This window comes from Eleutherodactylus coqui, chromosome 10, assembly GCF_035609145.1.
Source record: "Eleutherodactylus coqui strain aEleCoq1 chromosome 10, aEleCoq1.hap1, whole genome shotgun sequence".
Classification (NCBI taxonomy): domain Eukaryota; kingdom Metazoa; phylum Chordata; class Amphibia; order Anura; family Eleutherodactylidae; genus Eleutherodactylus; species Eleutherodactylus coqui.
This window is the reverse complement of record NC_089846.1, coordinates 23,229,416-23,242,210: the sequence shown is the minus strand read 5'-3', so window position 1 is coordinate 23,242,210 and position 12,795 is coordinate 23,229,416. Positions and strand designations below refer to the sequence as shown.

At 48.8% G+C, this 12,795-nt stretch overlaps 1 protein-coding gene across 2 annotated transcripts in view; it reads right to left on the bottom strand.

Annotated features, from left to right (window-relative positions):
- The window catches only part of FAM120C (family with sequence similarity 120 member C), a 43,242-nt gene that overhangs the window by 28,646 nt on the left and 1,801 nt on the right, over positions 1-12,795 (bottom strand). For both annotated transcript variants that reach the window (XM_066580565.1, XM_066580566.1), the window contains exon 2: positions 539-785. In XM_066580565.1, coding sequence (XP_066436662.1) covers positions 539-785 — 247 coding nt within the window. The remainder of the gene's footprint in view (positions 1-538; positions 786-12,795) is intronic.

Genomic DNA, 12,795 nt, shown 5'->3' with positions numbered 1-12,795 from the left:
GGAAGCAGAGAGTGCTGACCTGCAGTACCAACTTGCATCACCTGGCTATTATCAGTGCTTCAGCTTCTTGCGCTGACCGCAGTAACATGGCTCCAGTAGTCAGCTGATCGGCGGGTCCCTGTCCGTGAGCAATACATTTTTTTTTTTTAAAGAGTCCCGGAAAAATTGGTTAATGTCTCCATACAGATGCGAAGGAACAATGCATCTCACAGTCAAATTAGTATATTGTTTACATAAATATTCCCACCTGGTTCAGGGCTTCTAACCATTTTTCACAAAAAGCTCATACATGCTCAAACCTCATGTAAATATTTGTACATTGCAGACCATAATACGGTACAGAACCGCACTTCGGGACACATCGCTCCATGCGGAGCACATATCCCTCGACTGTAATGCATTCCCACCATATAAGGGATCCCTGTGATACAAATCCTACATAGAGTTGTACGCACGAGGCCCAATATGGAAAGATAATACCGCTACTTGAATGCACTCTTTTAAGCTGCAGAATCTCACGCCTTGGTTGCCAACTTACCCAAAAGGGCAGCAAAGATGGGGAAGTTGCTCATCTTGAGGCCCAGCTGTTTGGCCACCTCCTGCATTAAGAACTGGTTGGTAGTGAGGTTCTTGCCGTTCCAGCTGAGCTTGAGGGCGTGAGAACTGTAGTAAGACGGGATGTTACACAGAGCGTATTCAGAGTCATGAGCAATGAGGCCATGAAATCCGTTCTCCCGGAAGAAGGAGACCACTTCCAGGTGATGATCTTCCAAGCTCTGAAACACCTGAAATACAGAAATATTCAGAAGCTAAATAATGAATGAGCAGAAGCAACAGGTCAAGGGTCACGTAGGAAAGTGCGGGCAACTAAATATTCTATTAAAAATGACATTTCCTGAGTCGAACATAAAAAAAAATAAAAAAAGGAAAAAAAAAAGTTATAATGCAGTTTAATAAACTTGATTCAAGAAAAAAAAAAAATCCAGGACATTTTCATAGACCAGAGGTTCGCATTTAAACTGTACGAAAACACATGGTTATACTTCTACTAGGATTGTGTCAGACCCGTCACATGTCCTGGAGGTTAGTGCAGGTTAACACAACATTGCACCACCTTGGCCAGTCCAGCAGGAGGGGACGGGGGACGTCAAACCAACCAGCAATGGCTGCAGCGCTGTCACCGCATATCACATAGTGACCAAGGCCGACGCTACAAACCCTGCTGCCGATATAGTCGTCCAAGATATCAGAAGACAGATAAGGCTAGAGAGAACTCTGATTTTGATATTGGGGGGGCCGTTTTCCTAGAAAATGTGAATGTTGTACCACATCTCCCATAATGACATGACAACCACATCCATAATGGTTGCTTGCAGTGTCACAACCCAACCTAGTAAATAGATACTACGTAGCAGCGCAAACTGGAAGAGTCCCACACAAGTGTCTAACATCTGCAACAGCCATATCCAACAGTCGTTAATGGGGCAGTCTGAGGGTAAATGCAGTCAGCCAATCAGCTAAGAGTATACAGCCAGCTGCTAGGAGATCCATAATCTAAAGTTATGGGTTTATAGGAGCCGAAACGCTGAATCCGGGGTGCGAGTCTTATATTCACTCTCCTTGGTGTTCCCACGCTGTGCGCTATCAGAGCATGTATAAAATATATTGGTTCCCCCATGTAGTCCGCGTGCAACCGCGACTGATGGCACACAGTGCAGGAACGCCAAGGAGTCCCATCCCTGGGTTCAGCTCCTATCAGCCCATAACTTTAGGGGGCTCATAACAGTTGACAGATTCTCTTTACTCCAGGCTCCCAGCGTTCTTGTACTCTATAAACCCCATCCTACAGTTCAGGCGGCAGCACATCAATGCCATCTGGAGCGCTGTACCCCTTTGGCGCTCGTAAGGTTCTAGAGTACATACAGTAGTAGGTAAGTTATAGGTGTGTTCAATGTAAAGTTATCACTTGCTAAAGCTATAAGTCTTGTTCATGGCACCACCAGAAGAGCTGCAAAAACGCCAATCAGTGCTGAAACGGCACATTGCTCTTCAGTGGGGGTGTCAGCGGCAGGAACCCACCAATCAAAACTTCTTTCACATCACTAAAGTTTTGGTTTTGTTTTAACAGTAGCAACCCTTTCCTTGGGCGCAGGCTGCCATTCCTCTGAACTGATCATTCCACCAAGTCAGCGAGGAGCTATATTGAAACTACAATAGTGTACCTGAATAGAAAGACATGGATGCTCTACACGATGGTACGGCGCACGGACCCCATGAACAAGAATTTGTTTTGTATTGTGTCCCCTGTAAGAGAAAGTAAAACCCAATTGCAAAGTTAAAGAGTAGCAGGTGAGAAGCAGAAATCAGCTTTCCACGTGGGACCGCTGCTAGGACTGACGTTAGGAAAGTGTCCTGGAAGCGTAGTCCTTCTGCTACGATGGGGACAGATCATCCAGGAAGTCGTCTACAGGAGGTTCAGGTACCGGTCCACGTTGAGAGTCCCCGATATGAGCGCAGGTCCAACGGCTCCATGCATGTATCGTAGCAGGCGGCCACTTCAGTACTTTCCTTACGTCAGTCCTAGCAGCGGTCCCACCGGACTTAGAGAGACATGGAAAGCTGATTTCTGCTTCTCACATGCTGCTCTTCAACTGTACAATTGGGTTTTAATCTCTCATAGGGACCACAACAAGAATTGAAATCCATGTTCCGGGGCCCCCAGGGGTCCGTGCACCATACCATCATGTAGAGCATCCATGCCTTCCTATGCAAGTACACCATTACAATATAGGACACCAGATATGGCTCCGGATGAGACTTTTTGACTACACCCTGTATTATAAATGCCATACTGCAGATGAGACCGGCATTATATAGGGCCCCGTGTCGTCACCTCACAACCAAGCAGGTATGAAGCCTTCTTGGCACTGGAAAAAAAAAAGGTTTTTAAACTCCCATAGCATATAATGTGCATAAAACAATCCCAAAAGAGGACATGCTTTTTTTTTTTTAATATGCGCATGTCTGAATGGGCCAATGTAAATCAAGGACTGCGTGCAAAAATACGCAGCCGCCATATGCCCAGGTGAGTGAGCTCTCAGTCTCCTGGTCTGACTAAACTCGGGGCGTCACAGATCCCTATATGGTCGGGTCAGAAGACCCAGATGGGCCGGGACACAATACATTTGTGTGAGTGAGGCCTATGGTTTAAAAAAAAAAAAAAATGTCATTGGGGCACACGGCAGGCCTTGGGTATAGCTGCTGCCAATAGTAGGCGGCACTAATCACAGAGTTATACCCCTCCTGTGGGCACTGAACTAATTGGTTAGTAGGTAAGCGGTAGGAGAGAACAAAATGCATGAAGTCGAGCCACACAAACTATAAAACAAATAGTTCTCGGAAGAAAGCAGGCCGCACTGAGGAACACTTTTTTTTGAGAGACCACCCCCAGCGCTAGCAAAAATAACCAACTGGGTGGGTGCCGTGTCCCCCCAACGAACTGAGGAGAAAGGGATTTTACAGTAAGTAATACAAATCCTTGTCCGTGTCAATGGGGAACACAGCAGACCTTGGGAGGTCCTAGAGTAGTACCCAAGGAGGAGGGCAAGGAACAGGTTGGCTGCTGGCAAGTAATGCTTTCTGTAGGGCAGCGATAATGAAAGCTGGAAGCGCTCCTGACACAAAAGGCGGCAAAAAAAATAGCCGATTGTCAAGAAAGCACTTTCAAATTTTATAGGGTGCCATCAATTAGGGAGGGTGCTGCCCTTGTGCTTTTAACAAGTACACCCTACTGAAAGGATATGGACAGACTAGCCGGCGGTAGGTACAGTCAGTCTTGCTTGCCGAGGACAACCGATTTGTGTAGGAGCAGCAGGGAGTCAGACTCGATCCCTACAGAGGCTACAGAACAGGCAAGAAAAGCAAAGAGGAAACTACTTTGTGTTCCAGTTTGCTACCAGCTAAAAAAGGCAAACTACGATTCTGGGTGAACCAGCGGTGAGACAAAGATTTGGTCTTGAACTTCTCCAGAATAGCAGGACTCACGCTCTGGACCGCGCTGTTCTGGACAGTTGGTGCTGGCCCTCCGGCCGCCTGCCGCTGGATGTAGGTGGTCAGGGACCAAGTTGGCTGGATGATGTAGAGATGGCGGTGTCTATTTTTTTCCGCATGTGCGAACAGCTAGGCAGGCTAAACCACTTCTATGTAAAGGACTGCCGTGGTAAGTGAAAGCTGGAGCGGACCACTTTAGCGTGGTTGATGCACTGAGCAGTAAGTGAGGACAGGCCTCACTAGGCAGATGTACTAACTGAAAGGGCATCAAGAATCTGTGGCAGTGTTGCCGAGACAAGTCAGATGAAGCCTCGTCCAGAGAATGCCCTCCTCGAGGCTGCCTGTAACTGAGGTTGGACTGGAAATCAGGGCATCCCATTGTGTTGTGCGGCCTCGGCTACTGCGTTACCAAGATTCCTTAGAGTGATATGCAGTATATGGGAGACGTAAAGGATATATGGTCAGCACTGATGCGGAGTAGCATCAATATAAGAAAGGGGGAGGGTAATGTGCCATTCAGAACCGCTATACTTAGGAGGAGTGAGACAGTAGATACTCGAAGAGTTGCCGGAACCGAGATTAACCGCAATGTAAATCCTCCCTCCTGGGAGAGGCTAAGGAGGCGGTATGGTAGATTAGAGAAACCATCATGGTTTAGTAGGCATATGATAACCTACTCTGTGGAAGGAGGAAATAAGTTGTCCGGTACCTGTCATAAAGTGGGGTTATGTAGATACCGGCTGACTGATATTTGGGGGCATGGTATGACCATGTTAGATAGGGATTGACGGTATGTAATTCCGCCCACTCTTTGCAAGCCTAGCATAAGATTTGAGTATATAATACCGCGGCATACAACAATGCTATATGGAAGGTGATGAGACAAACAAACTCCTGAGATTGTGAAGAAGCGCCACAGACTGTAGCAGGAACACCTATCCATTGGAGGAATAACGAAGTGTTATAGATCCCGTAGATATCATGCCTGACCGTAGTAGAGTTACTGCTCTGTGTAGGGGTGCAATGTGACCATTAACCTCCAGGGCAGGGGATAGTAGTAATGTGAGTGATTGATATGCAATCAGCATGTAATGATATTGGGTTCAACAGTAATATATCTATTCCCACCGCTTGAGTAGGGAATAGATATTGCAACATTGAGTAGTCATGAGAGATACAATGTCTTATAGAACTACCACCCCTTCACTCATGAAAGGGGACAATGTAGATGTAGTAGTCATGAGGGATACCGAGACTGACAGTCCCACCATTACTTCTACTGTGGAAGGGAGTAATGGGGCGGCCTGATCCTTGCCATAACCGTGTATTCATTGGCTGTACATCTATTACTCCTCCTATGTAGTGAGGGAAACGTGTAGCATGGTGGTCCAGGGTAATTACGGTGTACAGGAACACCCGGCTGCCAGGCTCTGGGCATGTGTGATGCTCCACAGAGGACTAGCGACTTTCCCCGAGCTCTGCGCCAGACATGGGCTTGGCCACCCTGGATGGATGTATACTGCCAAGGGAGGAGTCTGACCGCTGCAGACAAAAGTCGGTGGGGTAAGCGGAGGGTCTGCAGTGAAGGGGTTAACTACATGATAGGCTAATGGAGCACGGTCAATGCATGAGCCATAGGGACACATGCCACTCCCACCCATAGACATTGTATGTTTAGGACATTATCTCAAATGCTGGTACGGAGGCAATAATGGCAACCAAGTGCCATTTATGTCCCAGAAAAAAACCATGCTGACACGCTCTGAGTGGTATCTGTTGGTCCCTATTGGATGGACTTAATGAACAGAGAAGTACCCCTCAGGGCGGAGGCTACCTGGTCCAAGGCAAGAGATCAGCCGGGTGATGAGGGTAGGATGTCCCCAGCATAGGTGTGAGACGGCAGGAAGGTGGGGGGTGGGGGTGGAGAGAACCACGGCCGCACCTGTGTCTATGGCTATTGCGGTGGGCGGGCAAAGGGAAAACCAGGGGTGATGAAGGTGACGAAAAGCCAAGGGCCAACATGGAGCGATCAGCCAATGATCCAACTCTAGTCCGAAAGACCGTAGATGAGGACAAGCAGTCCCCCAGAACGGGTTCCCATAAATGGGAGGTGGGAGAGGGGGCTACAGGGCCGCCCGATCAGGAGAGAAAAGCATAATCAAAAGATGAGAGTGCGGAAAAAAGGGACGAGGTGTGATGGCACCATAGAGGGGGTGATGGCACCATACTTACCTAATCCTGTTTACTCACCTCGTCTTCATCCTCTTCTCTGCGGCCCCCGGGGCACCAGCAGGGTCACCTCCACAGCGACTGTCAGTGGTGTGAGATCGCTGGATGTGGGGGACCCCCATGACTGGCAAGAAGCAGAGTAGTTAGCGCCGCTCTATTCCACCTCATCTCCTTGGAGGAGGGAGTAACAGGGTGTCTGATTAGGCACTGCTCGCCCTCCTCACTTGGGGACAATCAAGGACGTTATCTCATTCCTGATCCCCGGCTAGGGGAGGAAGAAAGAAAAAATAATAAAACTACAATAAGGACGGACAGAAGAGCTGCGGAGCAGGCGGTCTGCCGCCTACAGACACAACGCTACAACCGATTAGCCTGCAGAAGAGGTATAGCCGGTAGGAGGTGCCAACTCTGTACCTAGTGTCGCCTCCTAGTGGCAGGAGCTATACCCAAGCTCGTCTGTGTCCCCCAATGACACGGACGAGGAAAACAAATCTCAGTATGCTGGGAGTTGTACGCTGCAGACATGTAGGTTACAATATATCTAATCTACCACTGCAGGTAAGTACCCTCCACATGTCGCACTGGTACTGGATGCACCACAGTTACTTAAAGTGATTTCCGCCTCCGCTGGTTCTTGATCAGCATGTGGAGGGCGGGGGACGAATTGTCGCTGCCACTAAAGATGCTCAATCACCAACAACTGTCAAACGATTGTTCCCCGACTCCTCATACACATGAATGTTCAGCCCAGCCAACCACTTGTGTGCTCAGGGAGGTAAGCTGCAGACAAATCTTGTGACAGCTTATCTCCCGGGGAGCAAAAGGATTGTATATTGAAACTCAGCATCCCCAATATCACGTCAGGGATAGCTGAGCCGCCCAGAACAGTCACAGGTGGGACCTTCAGGTCGTCCCATGTAAAAGCACCCCAAGGCCAGATGCACATGAATGTATTTGCATCTGCAATACGCTAAAAATTAAATCCACTGATTTCAATGAGTTCGTTCACATGCGTGTATTTGGCGTGCAGGATTCAGCCGCAAAAAGAAAGCGCTGTTGGGCACGCAAATACTCATGTGAATCTAACCTAACAAGTGTATCTTCCCACCTGGTGAGCCAAGGGACGCTCCAGAGGGTGCCGTCCTCCATGTTTTAGTCCCCATTTATCAAGTGTTATGTATTGCTTCCCCTGGTGATAGCAGCGGATTGCTGGGGGTCGCCTAATCAATTAACGGGGTTTTACCTGGCGATAATAGCCGAGCTTCCTTTATATACTCTGTACTTCCTTTACATCAAAGCCATGTGACTAACCATTATATATATATATATATATATATATATATATATATATATATATATATATGCGCCAAACAATTATCAAATCTATTGCCTAAAAGTATTTTACAGAAGGACCGAAGTCCCTCCATTCTATAAAGCCGTCACCGTCCGCAGACCGGAGGGATCCGATGAGACTAATTATAAAACCAGTTTGCTGCATTAGGACAAACCAGGAGGGCGGCGCCGCGGCTCTGACTACATCATGTACATTGGTAGTCGGAGACATTACAAGTTGCTTTGACTGGCCATCACGGCTCGTGTGAACAGCAGCAGCCAATCACAGCAGCATCTTATACTACCAACCGTGTATCCGCGAGTCAGAGAAGCGGCCATCTTGGCTTGTTGCGGAGGGTTGTTTTCATGAGGATCTCTATTCTCATCCAGACAAACATTTGCGGCTGGGAGAAGTACAGTTATATATACCCATCAGTATCTAGTCAAGTCCCAGAGCCGTTCCTCTTGCAGGAAAGCTGGGTGACAACTTGTATGGCTGCTATATATGGGGTCGGGGTAGTCAGAATAGCCTAAGCCGTCAGTTATATGTGAACGGAGGTGTATTGCAGCAGAACTATGTCAACGTGTCATTCAGCGCTGCGTGGCGACACTTGGGGGAAAATCACCATAATAGTCCTCGGCCATTTCACCAGGGACTCTGGGCCATCTGGCAGCAGTCTTCCTCCAGCATGTGAGTGCCACCTATAGCCTGAGCGGAGAGCGGCAGGGAATCATCCTGGATGTCACACGGAGCGCAGACTGCTGCCAGATGATCCGCATAGCCTGCATATGAGTAACAGTCCTGCTCTTAGTAACAGTCCTGCTCTTAGTATCAGGCCTCCTAGCGGCCTATATGGGTCCTCTGTGCCCCAGTGAAGCAACCAAGAAAAAAAAAAGTTTTCAAACTTTGTAGTATACCATTGTGTTTCCCCAAAAATAAGACAGGGCCTTGATATTAATTTTTGCTCCAAATTATTTTTTACATGTATAGCTGCCTGGACACTATTTAAAAACCATGCTAGGGCTTCTTTTCAGGGTAGGTCTTATTTTCAGAGAAACAGGGCGTTTCGATTACTCATCACTTTTTCAGCTCTCTGCTTGCCATCACTGAATGGAACTATTCTTAATTACAGCCGGAGTGTGAAAACCCATACAACGCCGTTCTGCACACACAGCTGGGGGTCTCCCAATATCTGGGAGGGGTTATCTGGGGACCGAGTTTTGATCAGTACTAAAGGAACAGAACTCATACTCATTAGAGATGAGCGAGTATACTCGCCAAGGCACATTACTCGAGCGAGTAGTGCCTTAGCCGAGTATCTCCCCGCTCGTCTCTAAAGATTTGGGGACCGGCGCGGGTGACAGGTGAGTTGCGGCAGGGAGCGGGGGTTGGGAGAGATCTCCCCTCCGTTCCTCCCTCCCGGCCCCCGAATCTTTAGAGACGAGCGGGGAGATACTCTGCTAAGGCACTACTCGCTCGAGTAATGTGCCTTAGTGAGTATACTCGCTCATCTCCAATACTCGTGCTTCCACGCTCATCTGTCCCCACTTTGTGCCACGCTGAGCTTCACTTCCAGGAGACGAGCGATGACGACCCAACGCTGGGTCAGGTGAGCGCGCAGCTATTCACCAGCTGAAGGGAACCAGTAATTGGTTGCACTGGTCATGTGACCCAATTGTCGAGGACATCTTCACTGTCTCCCTGAATCCGTTAAAGACGACAGCGGCGGGGAGCGTGGAAGGGAGACTATGAGATCTGTTATTTTACTACTGCGGGCTGAAGTTTTCGAACAGAATTCCATCCTCAGAGACTCCCTTTAAGGCCCCAGTCCACGGCAGTGATGTCGCCGGCGGTAAATCGCCGTCAAATCACGCATGAGCGGCAAGTCTACAGACAGCGCGTCAATCAGCACTTGTTTACACGGATTTACGCAGGCCAAGACCCCCGCTATGGTGACGAACGATCATGCGTATAATTGTCCGTCGCCATAAGCCGGCTGAGCGCCTCCCTGTTCACACGGAGATGTACAGCCAATCAGTGAGCGGCGTTACGCTGGCTGAAAAGCAAGTTAGCTGACAAATCAGCGTCCGCGGTTTCATCGGTTGCTTGTTGGCCCTTTTACACGCAGCGGCTGTTGGGAAACGAACATTCAGAGGAACGTTTGTGTCTGATAATCGGGTCATGTGAACTGGCCTTCAGGCTCCGCCCACATTGCGTCTACACTTGGCACATTATGTCAGGAGCTCATTAACCGCACCCCTAGAGCTTCACCGACCCCCCCCCCCCCAAAAGGCAAAAAGTATCTTTTTTGGACTCTATTAAGCTGGTATATATTATCGACTGTACAGGAGAGTACAGCAGACCGCCGTATACGAGTCAGCCGGTAAAATATATACGTAGAAGCGCGGCGGTTTAAGTTGGCGCTATACAAATAAGGATTATATAGTGGCATCCGTCCGAGCCACAAGACCCCCAGAACAGGACACGAGCCGCACCCGTTGTCTGCTATTGGTTCATTTCCATTAAATAAATATTGCAGCTCGTTCTATTTTTGGGCGATTTTGTTTAATAATCGTCCGATATTTCTTACGGGGGCATAAAGATACCCGCAGCCCCCTCCCCCACCCGGATGCGCCTTTCATGCAAGTGGAACACCGCAAAGTGCATTGCAATAGCGAGTGAAATCAGCGGTCTGCGATATCCGTTTAACCCCTTAAGGCCACTCTCCCCCTGGCGCTTGAAAAACCGGCGGGCCGTCCTGTAGTTTCTATCGAATCCCTTTTGGAGTAAATAGGACTTTTTGATTGCTTTTTAATAATTTTTTTCTTAGAGACTGGGTAACAAACAAAAAATAAAGCGCAATCCTGTCATCGTATGTATAATATATATATATGTATTTTTTTTACAACGTTCACCATACGGGATAAATAACGCGTTCCTTTAATAGATCGGACGCAGCGGTAACAGATAGGGCTTTGAGGGGGTTTTTTTACCTTTTTTTATTAAAAACATAAGAAAATGCCCTTTTTTAAACTTTTATTTTAAACTGATTTTTCGATTTTTTTTTTTGTTTTGTTTTCTCGCTACTACAGTGTTACATCATACCGTGATCCGACAGGCAGTAAAGCAACCAAAAGGTTGCAAGGGGTCGTACGGGACCTCTGATAGGAGCATATAAATGCTGCGGTCAGAACTGACCACCGGAGCGAACCAAGAATTAAAACGGCTAACAGCTGCAATTAGTGCTAATGACAACTAAGAAACCGCGGCACCCGTGACACACGGCGCGGGATCAGCTCCCCATCTCCCTCCATAACATAACTGTACGTCATGGAGCACCCGGGGTTAATTTTCTCGGAACAATATTGAACTCCTCCGTGTAGATGCCCCCTGCTGGACTCACACGAGCGCGACTTGTGCATTTTACTGAACTTTTTGCACTCGCAAGTTATGGGCAGAACCCCCCCCCCCCCCCCGCGCTGCAGCGTTGTTCTCCGCCATTGAAATGACTAATAGTTTGATGAATCCATATTTAGTGAAGGGGCAGCATCCGGAATGGATATAAACGTAGGAAAATCTCAGCTGGGGGAAGTATTTGCAGGTCAGACTGTCAATCGCTGCATGGAAACAAGAAGGGTCTCATTCACTGACTGCAAGCAGAGATCTGGAAAAGTGGGGAGGACATAAAAGTACGGCCACTTTGGGAAATGCATATTACAGGCGCATTTTTGCACCTCTACTACGGACAAGCGTCCCAGACGGATCGCGGGTCGGCTGACCTGACCCCACAGCGTCATGTATGCCGGCTCGCTACGCCCACTCCATCCGTCCATCGTAGCTGTGCAGCGACGCGCCTGTAATTCGCTCGCGAGAAGGCGGACGCTTAGGGAGTTGGAGAACTATCATACAGCCATAAAACTTTATTGGCGCAAGAGCGGTCGGTCATCAGGTCATCATTAGTCACGATAAAAGCGAAGCGTGGTCGCGCAGTTCTGAAGCGCAATAACGGTCTCGCAGCCTCAGACGGCGCACTACTACGGCATGACATTCATCAACACACAGCAGTATTACAAGCCCCCCAGCATCAGTCATGTACTAACAGGGGTTGTGCGAGGCTACAAAAACATGGCCGCCTGCGTAAACAGAAGTGGTACATCGTGAAGTCGGAGTTGTTGTCCATAACGGCCGGTCGCTCCTTATTCACCTTGCACCAGTTTTGAGGGATCGGACTCATTCTGAAGGTCATAACCGATCCCCACTGCTCAAGGGATTCAAAATTTCCCATCATCCCAGACCCCCGTGGTGATCTAACTTCAGGGGGGCTTCGGGTCTTGCAGCCATCGGAAGGAGTCCTACACGGGCATAAGACATGCCATGCCGACACCACATAGGGGCAGCAATAGACTAGGACCGAGTCAGGAGAAGCCACTGATGCGGGACGGAGAGGATGCTCATACTGGGATAAGGGGCCGCTATACCCATCTGGCGCTGCCTATCTTTTTGAATCCGCTCTATTGGATCCCTTTGCTCACTGTATACGGGCAGCTTTTGAGAGACCCTCCAGTTTCAGGACAAGATTCTGTCCCCGGCCCGGCGGAGGGTGTAGTCCCTGTTCTGTGCCGTCCCTCTGCCGGCTCCCACTTTTGGCCACAAATCTTCAGACTACCTAATCCCCACAGTTCTAGACTACTAATGCACTGTATCTGCTCTGATTGGCCAGAGTTGTTCATGTGATCAATACTGGCCAATCAGAGCAGATATAATGCATTAGATCAGAGGGACGGCAGGAGAACTGCAGGAACCCCCCCCCCCCCCCAGGACATAATTGTCCCCAAACAAGGTGGTCACTTTAACGTCACCTCATGCAACCTGATCAGAGGGAAGATTCTGCCCACTTGTGCCATACACCCGCCATGATGCTCCTTTCCCCGATTCCCCTGCAGCAGCTGCATGGACAGGTGGCGCACAACGGGCATGTCAGAGCAACCTCAAGGGGTTTCCCACACAAACACTATTATTGACCTCAGCTGATTGTTGGGGTCCGCCGTTCGTCATCAGTGCTGCGATACACCAGGGGGCAGCAGCTCCGACCAGTGTAGTGGCCGGCGCTGGTAACTGCAGCTGATATTGCAACTGATTTTAACAGGGGTCTTCCCATCTTGGCTTTTCATAGCTGAGATAGG